We start from the raw sequence: 13,085 nt of genomic DNA on the forward strand, positions 1-13,085 counted from the left end.
ATGGATAAATAGGATCATATTGGTTCTCCAGGTAATGTCACTAGAACAATGTGTTGGTGGTGCGCTGTTATTTTATGCACACGACTTTTGGCTGCAGCAGGACCTTCTAGGGTATTTCTCATTCTGCATTTGTTTTCCTAGGGTTTTAACGTCCAAAGAGATGTTTTGGGATTTCGCCTTTGACTCGTTTAAATATATTGTGTGGGACCCAGGACATCTATCAGTGACATTATAGAATGTGTACTTTGTAATGCTTTTAACAGAAAATATTCATCTGCACTTATCTAGAAAAAAGATAAACAATAATATACTACATACATTACAGTATTTGCATTTCAGGACTCTGTGACCATCACTGTGAAAACTAACAAAAAACTTGTTGTGGTCTATTAACAAGCTGCACTTTACCATATGCTTAGTTATAGTACAATAGTGCTACTCACAATCTACAAAATGCTATTCATAAGCCTACATGTGTGAGGTTTCCGCCTCCTTCTACCCTGTCTTTTCTCCATTCAGTTGTTGAGGTCCTCACCCACTGAGGTGTACATTTTAGTAGTTAATGTGCAACAAGCCTGTGAGAGTGACTGGAGGAGGGGGGGATATTTACACATTCACACAGAAAACAATGGTGGCAAAGGCTTAAATAGATACACTGAGCAATCAACGTTAAATAAAATATTTACAATATAGAATATCAATCAAGCAGGGTTTTTTATAAAACACAACTACTCACCTCTAAGGGTCTCAAGGTGCTGAAGGAGGGTGGTGGATCTGAGGTTTTGTCAAAGAGCCAGGTCTTGTGGTCCTCCCTGATTTGTGGCAGCGATGGTGATTGCCTGAGGTGCAGAGGCAGGGCATTCCAGTTCTTCGTAGCAAGGTAGGAGAAGGATATTCCTCCAACTGTGGTCTTGCGTATCCGTGGGATGGTGGCCAGGGCCAGTTGGGCAGATTTGTGTTGTCTGGTAGGACTGCAGATGGGGACGCAGTGTTTGAGGTATATAGGTCCAACTTTGTGGAGGGCTTTGTCGGTATGCATGAGGAGCTTGAAGGTAATTCTCTTGTTGATAGGTTGCCAGTGAAGGTTTCTCAGGTGAATGGTGATGTGGCTGCATCTTGGGATGAGTCTAGCGGAGGCATTCTGGATGTTCTGCAGTTTCTTGAGGAGTTTCTGGGTGGTGCCACGTGGAGTGCATTCCTGTAGTCGAGCCTGCTGCTGGCAAGCGGATGGTGATTATTTTCCTGGATTTGGGGGGATCCACTTCACTTGAAGATCATTTGAAGCAGATAGAGCGTATGGAAGCAGGAGGATGAAACAGTGTTGATTTGGGGGTTCATTGAGAAAGAGGAGTCCAGGATGATGCTGAGGTTTTGAACGTGGTTCATGGGTATTGGCGGGGGGTTCAGAGCACTGCGTGCCACCAGGAGTCGTCCCTGGCACTGGGGGCAGAGCCCAGGATGAGACTTCAGTCTTATCTGAGTTAAGCTTAAGGCAGCTGTCTTTTTTCCAGGTGGCGAATGCCTTCATACCGTTGTGGAAGTTGCTGTTGGTGGCTGTGGGTTTGTCTGTGAGGGAGAGAATCAGCTGGGTGTCATCGGCATAGGAGACGATGTTGAGTCCATGGCTTTTGAGGATGGCTGCAAGCAGGGCTATGTGGATGTTAAAGAGGGTAGAGCTCAGGGAGGACCCCTGAGGTTCTCTGCCTCTGATCACTGTGAGTTGTGAGTTGAATGGTGGAAGTCTGACTCTCTGTGTTCAGCTAGTGAGGAAGGAGCGGATCCATTCTAGGGCTTTGTCGTGAATACTGGCATCGTGGAGACTTGCGCAGAGGGTGTGGTGGGAGACAGTGTTGAAGGCGGCTGAGAAGTCCAAGACAATGAGGGCAGCAGCTTAGCCTCAGTCAAGGAGAGTGCAGAGGTCATCTGCAGCGGCAATGAGAGTGGACTCCGTGCTGTGGTTGCTTCTGAAGCCCATTTGGGAGAGGTCCAGGATGTGGTTCGTTTTGATGAACTCAGAGAGTTGGGTGTTGATAGCTTTCACGATGACTTTGGCTGGGAAGGGGAGCAGCGAGATGGGTATGTAGTTCTTGAGGTCCTTTGAGTCAGCAGAGGGTTTCTTCAGCGGGGGGTTGATCTCTAGGTGCTTCCTGTCTTCCGGGAAGATGGTGGATTCCATGGAGCAGTTGATGGTGCGGCAGATTTCTGGTGCGATGGTGGTACATATGTACACGCATATTCAATTAAAAAAACATTTAACGTGTCATGAGGGTTTTTTACAATATTCACCCAAATCCCTCACTGTGCATAATGTTCAACCGTGCACAGTAAGGGGTTGGACATAGGGCCTGGTCTGTAGACAGGCCATTCTCTCAGCCTTTGACACTGCATGCGGTTAGCTGCAGGACCTGGCCTGAATTCTGGTCCTGCATCCAACCCCCGTGGGTTGCCTGGCCTTGGCCTATTGCCAAGTGTGGCCAGGGTTTGCTACAGAGATAGGCCAAAGGCTGGGCCCTGTGCCTAATCTGAATGGGCAGGCAGCCACCCCACCACTCGCTGCCTTCGACCATGCGCGGCAAGGGGTTGGCTGCAGATGGCCTACCCTATTGCTGCTGGCCAGCACCCATGGTTGAGCATTCCAACCCCTCCGCAAATACTCACCATAAATTGTATATGTGATTTATTTTACAGTACAGTGGTACTCCACAGTACTGTTACACATGTGGCATACCAAGGCACATGGAACAGTGCAAGCTTTACTTTTAAATGCTTGCATGGTCCCAGTGGTTTTTCTTTCATGAGTTTCCACACAGTTTGCATTGAGTAAATAAGGATTAATTCTGCTCCAGAGGCAAAGTTCCTCTCAAGCATAACAGGGTTGGGATCCTTATTTATCTTGGATATTATACATTGAAACAATGGTCATGATGTTACATCAAAAGTGCCACTAGAAATTGACAAAAAAAACACAGATTACCAATGCAGTACAAATAAAACAATGTAGCAATATGGAAGGAAAGAGATGATCCCAGGCTCTTGTTCATAGGTAAGGGGGACACTACTCATTCAAAGTTGATCTAATATGTGGTCAGGCAGAGGGACACCACTGATCTACTGTTGATCCAGTATCTGGTCAGGTAGAGAAACACCAGTCATCCACTATTGAACTGATATCTGATCCAGTAGGGCTGTTCCACTGATCCACCATTGATTCAATATTTAGTCAGGTAGGGAAACATCACTGATTTACATTTGGTCTAATATCTGGTGAGGGAGGGGGACACCACTGATCCATCATTGATCCAATATCAAAACATCTCTGAACATAGGGCCTGATTTAGATATTGGCAGACAGGGGACTCCACCACAGTGGTGAAGGATATCTCATCAGTTGAAATTTAAATCCCATTATGTCCTATGGGATTTAGATTTTGGCAGACGGGTTAGCCATTACTGTTGTGATGGAGTAATCCCTCTGCCAATATCTAAATTAAGCCCATAGTCCAAAATTACCTAAATGTGTGAGTACCTTGAACATCTTTTCTTTCTCAATATACTTTTTTGATATTGTAAATATATTGTTGTGTCGAGAAAATGCTTGTTTGGATGATGATATTCCAAAGCAACACACTAGAAATAGAAAAAGTAAATGATTGATAATATGGTAATGTGGATTCTACAGCATTCATTTGGCTCTTTTCTAACATTCTGGTTCCTTTCTACATTTTATCTCTAGGGTACGAAATGGATGTGTATTGGAACTCCAGTTCTTCTGTGCCATGGACCTACAGTTTAAGTTTTAATAGAAGCCATAATACAACAAATGAGGACAGAATTTCCTATATTGATTTCTATCTGCATCAACCTTCCGTGGTGGCTGCCTTCATTATATCCTATCTCTTCATATTTGTTCTCTGTATGCTTGGGAATGGATTGGTATGCTTCATTGTTCTGACTAGCAAGCACATGCGCACAGTTACCAATCTCTTCATCTTGAACCTTGCAATTAGTGACTTGCTTGTTGGAATCTTCTGTGTACCTACAACTCTTTTGGACAATATCATTGCAGGTACGTTGAAACCAGTTATTTGTTCTTCTATTGGATTTTTACTTGTTGACGCATTATCCTGAAAAGTCTGTAACACGTAAGCTGCTGTATTTGGAGGTATACAACACTTGCTTGGTGTTAATTGCTGTGACGTAGTTGCCAATTTTGCTAATAGCTAACAAAGACACATCTAGAGGGGTAATGATCTTTGATCATGTACTGGAAAAGAATAGATCCAGCACCTTGGTGCATCCATTACATTCAATATTCAGATGTGCATTGTCCTCCAGCACCATTCTCGGATGCCTCCTGTCACGTGCACTGCATATCCATGCCCTTGTCTCTCCTGTTGGAACTAGCTTTCTGCCACCGTGACCACCTTTTCTCTATTTTAGGGAGGGTGTCTAGGAAATGCATAAGAGTGTGAATGCCATCACGAGGTCACCACTGATCCAGCTTGGACTATATCTACAATTATTGATACCAATGAATCTTTCCTTATCTGTTCCCCGGGGTGAAGAGACTCACATCAAATTATTTAAGATAAATTACAGTGCAGCCAAAGGGTCACACAACATCAGGTTGGTCTCTGACAGCTTGACTAACCTGTCCCTGATGTCTCTCCCATACTGCTAGTTCTTCTGGAACAGGTGCTGTCATATCAAGAGGACATTCAACTCTACAAGTGTTTCGGAAGCGTGTATTCGGTTGTGGAGTTCACCACCATTGGCAGCAGTCATTGTAACAAGAATCACCTGGCATGGCCCATGAGGTTCCAAACATGTCTTCCTAATGTGCTTCTTCACCAAGACCCAGTCGCTGGGACTGAGGTCTTGGCACTGTTCTTGTTGTGGGGAGCCTCTGACCTGATGAGAAACAGAATGCCCTATATCAGCTAGTCCTTTGCAATAATCTAGGCCCATATAATCTGTTATATTAACAAATGTATTACAGGAATCTCCGGCAGTCTCATTGCCCTCCCCATCAGGATTATGTGAGGGGGCAGTCCATTCTTTCGATCAGGTACACTCCGAAGACTCATCAACACAAGGGGCAAAGTTTCAGGCCATTTCAAAGCCTCAGGTCTGTAGATGCAATGAAATCTCAGTTCCATTTGCAATTCTGCACACATCAAAATCAGGACCTCATTATTAAAATGAGTTCCTTGATCTGATTCCAAAAAGTCAGAAACCCAATTTTGGGAATGAGTTCCCTCAACAGTAGTTTGGCGACACTAAGACTATCATTTCATCTAGTTGGGTACGCTTTGACCCAGTGGGTGTCACGGTTTCGGGCGGGTCTGATCAGGACTCTGGTTGGGACACCCCTTGCGGTCACCGAATATCCTAAAGAGGTAGTATACTGGGGAAGAAGAGCAGCTAAAGGCATACACGGAAAGGACAACTATGAACAGGCACAGGAAAGTAAAAGCAGAGCAACCCTTGTGTGAACAAACAGGAAACAGATTACTAATGGACAAACACGCTGGGGTTGTACACAGAGTAAGGCGCAGAACCTCCCACAGTGACAGGGAATGTCAATGCCTCTGTGCAGTTTGCTCTTACAGATGGTCACCCTGCCAGCCCCATAGAAAGGAGGCAGCAGAAGTGATTCTGTCTCTGGACCCTAGGGCACAGACAAGGAAAGTACTTACGTACACAAGACACGCTCTTGTGGGTCCAGCTGGAAACACAGTGGCGATTCCTGAGAAAACAGCAATAGCACACTGTCACTGTTAGGCACGAAAGACAATATATAACACTGGACAAGGGTGGGGGCTGGCATTGCCTCCTGGAAACCAGGAGCCAACCCCAGAACAAAGGAGGACACTTATACACTGGTGAAGACTGATAGAACACTTACCAGACACAAATAACCAAGAAGAAACAGAAACAGAAGGGAACAAACTAAGAGGCAGAGGCAAGAACTAGGAACAGGCTCAGGCTGAAGCAAAGGCGGGACTAGGACTTGAAAACAGGGCTCAAAATTCTGGCTGGGACAAACAGAGACAGGACTGGGAAACTGAGAGCAGGCTCTGGCTGGAACAGGCAAGGACAGGGCTGGAATACAGAGAGTAGGAAATGAGCAGTAAACAGGACTGGGAAACAGAGAGAAGGTTCAGGCTGAAACAAGGCAGGAGCAGGCCAGAGAAACAGGGAGCAGTCTCTGGAAGAAACAAACAGGTACAAAGCTAAGAGATAGGGAGCAGACTCTGGCTGGAACAATCAGGAGCAGGGCAGAGAAACAGGAAACAGGATCAAGCTGGAACAGAACAGGAACAAAACTGGAACACCATCTGACAAAGGGTCTGTAACACAAAGGAATCGAAGTCCAATGCACGATGGGGATCTTGAGGAAATGGCTGCTTATAAGCACTTCCAGGCTGGGCTGCACAGGAGAGGTCTCAGGTGTGTGTAGTTTAAGACACTCGCAAGTCCAGGAGCAGAGGATCCGGTGAAAAGGAGCAACTGGACTTCTCCCATAGAAAACAATGGGAAACAGAATCCGGGCTTTCCTGACTACCAGGCTGTGCATTATGGGATTTGCAGTCCCAGGAAGCAAATGTGGTACTACACAAGTGTACCATGGAGAAAAAGAGAAACAAACAGGAGTCAGCAAGGGACTCTAGATAAGTGTTTAAGGTGATTCCCAGGCTTCCGACAGTCCCCTTACAGTGCCCCCATGAAATGGGATGACAGAGTCGTAACAATGGGAGGAAATGCACATAATGGCCAAAACATACCTCAATCCATTGCACACAAGCATCTCAACAAAATCGATTGGTATCCTATTAAAAGGTCCTCGTGACCTTCCTATGTGACTGCAGTTCTTTTTCCCACATTGTTCTGTTGAAACACAACACACCTGTGACATAATGCCTCAGCCATCAATCTGAATTTTGGATTAAACCAGGTCTGCCTGAACAACCTCACCAATGTGTCTCTACCCATATGAGGTGGACCATGAAAATGCCTAGCCATGGAAGGTAACAAGCTATTTGGTATCACTGGTCCACTGAAACTCAAATGTCATCATCTTTTGCCACAACATGCTCTAACCCAACTCTGCTGTTCCCCCTCAGACTCTTCCTCTTGAAGTCTTTTCACCTCATTACAGGTATCAGCTGTTGTCAACTAGAGGTTAAAGTTAGTCTTAACCATTCCTTCATTTGTGAATTCACTATTAAATGTACAAACATTTTGAGCGCAATACTCGACAATCTCATTTGTGTACATATTGCCCAGATTCACATGGTCAAGTCCACAAGGGTGAGCAGGGCAGTTGACCACTGCTTCTTGTTCAGGCAATTGTAATGCATCAAGGAGGTTTCTCTGGGCATAGACTCTCACTTTCAATTGATCAGAAACACAATATGCTTTGGTAAGAGCAATCAACTCGGCCACTTGGGTAGAGAGCCAGGAAGCCTCAACAACTCCAGAAAGGGTACAGACAACATAGGCTGCGCTTAAACTTCCTCCACTTCCTTCACTGTCTCTCAAGCATGAACCATCAACATAAAGGACATAATCAGATTCAGGTAATGGTTCCACTCGTATATCTGGTTTCGGGTTGGGGCACAGTTCAGTAACATCAAGACAATCTTGGTCCCCTTCACAGTCTTCAATGGTTCCTTGACCCACTGTTGGCAACAAAGTAACAGGGTTTAAATTCCTGCAATGTTTTATAGTTAAATTCTCTGCAGCCAGAATCACTTGCTCATATTTAGTCAGTTAGTTCTGGCTCTAGTCAACAAAAGTTCTACTGAATGGGATACATACACTGTTAATGGGTGACCCATAATAATATTTTCACACCTCTCTATACTAGTCTCGAACACTGCCACTGATTTTAGCCATTCAGGCAATGCAGAAACAACAGAATCTAACATGGTTTAAAAATATGTCACTGGTCTCTTAGCATTTCCATGTGTTTGAGTCAGCACTGAAAGGGTACAGTCCTCCCTCTCACTGCAGAAAAGTGCAAACGTTTTGTTATAATTGGGCATCAACAGAGCTGGGGCACGAAAAAGACACTCTCTCAGCTCTAGGAACGTGATAAGGCAATCATTGTCCTTGGTACTGAATCAGACACATCCTTATGTGTCAGCCTCAGTAAAGGCTTGGCCACCAGGGAAACGTAGGGTATGCACTGTCTACAGTAGCCACTGTGTAGTTGGCAGACTCATTTTCAATATGGCTGAAATCCTCTCTTGTGACAGTTCTTCACTCCTTTATCAATGTGGTGTCCAAGATATTGGACCTCTTTCTGACAATACTGTACAATTCCTGGGGCTACTTTATGTCCATTCTCAGCTAAGTAGTTCAGTGATGCAATGATATCCTGTTTGCAAGTCTCTTGAGTATTTGACACCACTATTAAGTTGTCTATGTATTGGATCAGTACTGAATTAAAAGGAATGACTAAAGGTTCCAAGGTTTTCTTTAGAATCTGGCTGAAAATCAATGGAGACTCAGCATACCCTGTGGAACTCGGCACCATTCCAAAACCCTGTTCCTGAGCCCAAATGCGAACAGTGCAACAGTATCAAAAAGAAGGCCTGACACAAATCAATGACAGTGAACCACTGAGCCTCACATGGAATCTGAAACAATATTACAGCTGGATTCAGTACCACAAGGCAACAAGCAACAACAAAGTTTTCTATTTTCCTAAGGTCCTGTAAAATTCTGTATCTGCTGTTTGGCTTCTGAAGATCCATAATGGAGAATTACAAGAGCTCTCCATTATCTCCTTCAGGATTCCCTGTTGCATCAAGGATTCGATTACATGAGTTGTTCCAGCAATCATTTCAGGGATCAAATTGTATTGTGGGCTTCTCGGGAATTCAGGATTAGGTTTAACAGTTATTCGGACAGGTTCTTCACCTTTTATTAGCCGATATCTTTTTCTGAGAAATCCCACACTTTGGGCCTCATTATAACACTGGCGGTCATGAGACCGCCAGGTCTGCGGGGGAGGTCAGACCAACGCCAAAGCAGCGGTCTGGTCTCTACATTACGACCATGGTGGAGCTGCAACAGTTGGACCGCCTACACAGCCTCCAGCCACCAGCCTGGTGGTGTCGGCGGATCCAATCCGCCTGGCAGCACTGCTTGCAGTGTAGCCCTGGGGATTACGAGTCCCCTTTTCACCAGCCTCTGCATGGCGGTAGCCCCGCCATGCAAAAGCTGGCTGAAATGGTGTACCAGGGGCCCCCATGGAAAGCCCAGTTGGGCTTTTCACTGCCAGAATTACGGGCAGTGAAAAGCGCAACGGGTGCTGTTGTACCCGACACACCGCCACATTGCTGCCGGCTCAATTATGAGCGTCCGCCCACCAAACTCAGAATAAGGGCCTATGTCCTAAAAAGTTTCTCTCAAATGAGGAGGCAAATTGTCAAGTTAGCAAAATAACTAATGTGCAATGAGACTCATTTCTTGATACTTTAAAACAAGCATCTTCATCCTGAGTCTGAATCTCAATACAGACGGGGAAACAAAAGATAACACAATTCAACTTTGTAAGCAATTCCCTAAGCAATTCCCTTCCCAGGAGATTCAATGGGCTATGGTCACACAGTATACACTTGTCCTTATCCTCAAAAGATCCTATTTTCACCATGATTGAGGTGGTTTCATGAGCCATCATTTGCTTATTCTCTACACCAACAACTTAAAATATTTTCCCCCGACTGGTAGGTTTAGAATATCTACTGTTCTTAGAGTAGAATGGGTAGCACCAGTGTTCACCAAAAATGATACAGGGTGGCCATTTACTTCAGTATCTATGAATGGTCCACTCTGGTCTACTTCTGAAGCTGCACCAGGTATGGAGTCTTTACTCCCCTCCCAAGCACCATCAGGCTAACTGATCAGAACAATCTCCCTCATTTGAATTGAACAAAGGATTTTGTTATCCCGAGTCAGAGTTGCATTCATTCTCAAACCTTGATTTATATTCTCATGTGACCCAACAGCGTTTTGCTATGGCATCGTAGGTTGAGGTACTTGCATTATTGGAGCTAGGAACACATTAAGATTTTTACTCCTAGGTCTTTGAACACCCTGCATCTGATTAAAAATATTATTCTGAGAAAGCACAAACCCTGCATTTTGGACCTGATTAGCTGAATTCAAACAACATTCCCAGTGTCCCAGCTTATTGCAGATGTGACAAGGAGTTGATCTTTTTAGGCTGTTTACATCCATTCTGGTACCGGGATTTATAGGGACCCCTCAACCTCTACCTTGCATTGGATTTTGAGGTTGCTGATATACACCATGCATTGTGCCTGCATTAGTTACAACTATGGGCATATGGCTAGTTCTCTGAGCTGCTTTCATTTGAGTGACCATCAACTTTTTAATGAGCTTTTTCTGCTTCATCTCTATCTCATCTTGGCAGTATTTTGCATAGGGCAAAATTTCATCAATAGACTTATTCATCCAACAAAACAAGTGTTGCTGTATCATCATACTTGTGTCTAGCCTCAACCCTGTCACAAACCTCAACACAAAATGTCCCATATCTTTAGCCTTTAAGGCCTCCAATAACACTTTACTATTTGAATGCCTGTAACAATCTTTCACAATAAGCATGGATCTACTCCTTTGACTCTTGAGTTGTCCTGCCAATCTGAACCATATCAACATCTTGTGGAGGCACCTTCTCTTTCAGGAATGTAATGATCCCTTGATATGTCTTCATTACGAATGGCGAAGGACCCTTGGATATTGCATTTCTAGTTGGTTCCATCTCAGTCTCAGCTATTTTACACTCAGCCTACAAATCAATTGCAACAACGATGTCAAATAATGTAAATAAATCAACCTACAACATCATCAAGATTTTCACAAACCTTTCGACCTGTCAATACCATTCCACTGGTTTCTCTCCAAATTTTGAAAAATCATTGACAAATGACGCAAGATCACTTTTGCTCCATGACAGATGAACATAAACTCCACCAGACACTTCTCTCAAAGGGAAGGTTGTAACACCTCCCTCCGCTCCACCTGAAGGTGGCTCACCCAGAGTTTTTTTTACCTCCTTCTTCTCTGCCATTTAGTCTCTTAATTTTCTAGTTCATTCCATCACCTAATGTTCTGAATTTGTTCTTTGAGTTTTCAGTACTGGGGTTCTCATATCAGCAATGTCTTTCTCACTGAAACACATGTGATAGCTCCTTTACAGAGCCCTAGTTTTATTTAAGTCTTCCTCATATTTTGAACCAGTTCTTATCATGAACCTGGCCTGCTCTTTTAAATGCAAACTCATCCTCTTGGTGAGTCTCCAATTATTTTAAGTCAAGATTTCCAACATTCATTGTGTCCATTTCTATTGTCAACTTTGCTACATCCAGAGTTCTTTCTCTCAGTGTCAATGGAATTGTTCCTTGACTCACCTCTTTACTTGTACTCGCTTTAGATGTAGCACCTCCGTTAAAGAATTGGACTAATTTGTCTATCTCCTTCAAATGAAGAGATCAAGTCACTACAGGAATCGTAGGTGTGGAATAGTTTCCCTGAGCACTATTTCCTAAATTCAAAGGCAATTCCCATACGGGAGTAGTGCGTATTGGTATTTTCTGGTAAGAATCTATCAAAGTGCATCCTGACATATTCAAAGTCGTATCCGCACTTGCTCCACAGGGAGTACTAGAATGCCTTGGAATCAAAGGAACAAACTCCCTAATATCTGGGCTAGTTGGAACTCTGCTCTGTGTTTCAGTATTATGAGGTACAGTCAAGTTGTACATATTTCTCCCAGAATCTTCAGATTTATACATAGGAACTACTGGGCCAATAGTATCTGTGACTGTGAGAGAATCAACAGTACTCAACTGGAACACATTCTCTCAAACTTTTTCATCTTGGTTCACAAGTCACATTAACTAGAATGGGTAGGTCGCACAGGACTAGGAGTCATCTTACATGGGTCAGAAGGAAAGGTAACTATACAACTGTCATCAGTACCATTGTTTTCCCCCCATTCCTAACCTCATTATACAGTTATGGGTGTTCACACAATAACACGTCAAAAAGACTGTCTCTAGAATCATCACTATCAAGACTCGTATCATCATGCTCTTTCGATTTCTTCTCCCTTTGTCTTCGAACCATTTTTTGCCCTCGACCCTTGTTGTTAGTCCAGGCTGGGTACAGCTTGACCCTTTCTATCATGTCTGATCTCCATCTATTCTGCTCAGCATCCTATCTAGTAACTGCATAAGTATGTATAGCTGCCTTTGCTGTACTTTGGTGTTTCTCTTTTTCTCTAACATGGGCAGCACACTCCCAAGCATTAAGTGCCTCATATTGTGCAGGTCTAATAGGTGGCTTCATTTCATACAGCATCCTTCTTAAATTCTCTTTAATCTGCAAATTAAATGTGCCATATTGTGAAAATCGCAATGGACCTTCCTTTTCTGTGATCTTATGCCATTGACCAATCCAAACAAATGTGTGAAACCCTACATTAACTGCCATATAATGCCCCGAATTACCTTCTGCAGGTGCTACTTTGCCTTCCCTGATGGGGATATGAGCATTCCTATAAACAAAATGTCATATGACTTTAAAATATGTACATTTTCAGTAATTTCCACAAAGCTTCAGTTCAATGTTGTACCCACAATCCCTTGTTTCAACACAACCAGCACCTTATAACGTTGTCCACCAATAGCAACACAGCACTATGCCAACTGGTCTATAGCAGCACGGCACACTGTGATATAGACTTCACTCCTCATAGTAGTTCCCCTCCTTTACAATCTGCACGCACGCTTGTTCCACAACATCACACACATACAAAATACAATCCAAAAACCTTTGTCTGCTTCACTAAAGAATGAACAGTTTCAAACACATAAAAAAGTTTTAGATCACTTCTGATGAGACCCTGACCTGCGTGATGTTGTTTAGTTCAATACAGCTTCACTCTGCGCATTAAGATCCACTTTTCAAACCACCTCACATTAATAACTGGTAAGCCCCTATCTTATCTGTGCTGTTGACGATGTCTCACAACCATCAGAACC

At 43.7% G+C, this 13,085-nt stretch overlaps 1 protein-coding gene across 1 annotated transcript in view; it reads left to right on the forward strand.

The window, feature by feature from the left end:
* The first annotated feature begins 3,741 nt into the window (after positions 1–3,741).
* NPFFR2 (neuropeptide FF receptor 2) overlaps positions 3,742–13,085 on the forward strand; it is a 229,499-nt gene continuing 220,155 nt past the window's right edge. The window contains exon 1 of the mRNA XM_069205786.1: positions 3,742–4,066. Within this exon, the coding sequence (XP_069061887.1) occupies positions 3,742–4,066 (325 nt within the window). The remainder of the gene's footprint in view (positions 4,067–13,085) is intronic.

Source organism: Pleurodeles waltl, chromosome 1_2 (genome assembly GCF_031143425.1).
Source record: "Pleurodeles waltl isolate 20211129_DDA chromosome 1_2, aPleWal1.hap1.20221129, whole genome shotgun sequence".
In the NCBI taxonomy this organism is placed as follows: domain Eukaryota; kingdom Metazoa; phylum Chordata; class Amphibia; order Caudata; family Salamandridae; genus Pleurodeles; species Pleurodeles waltl.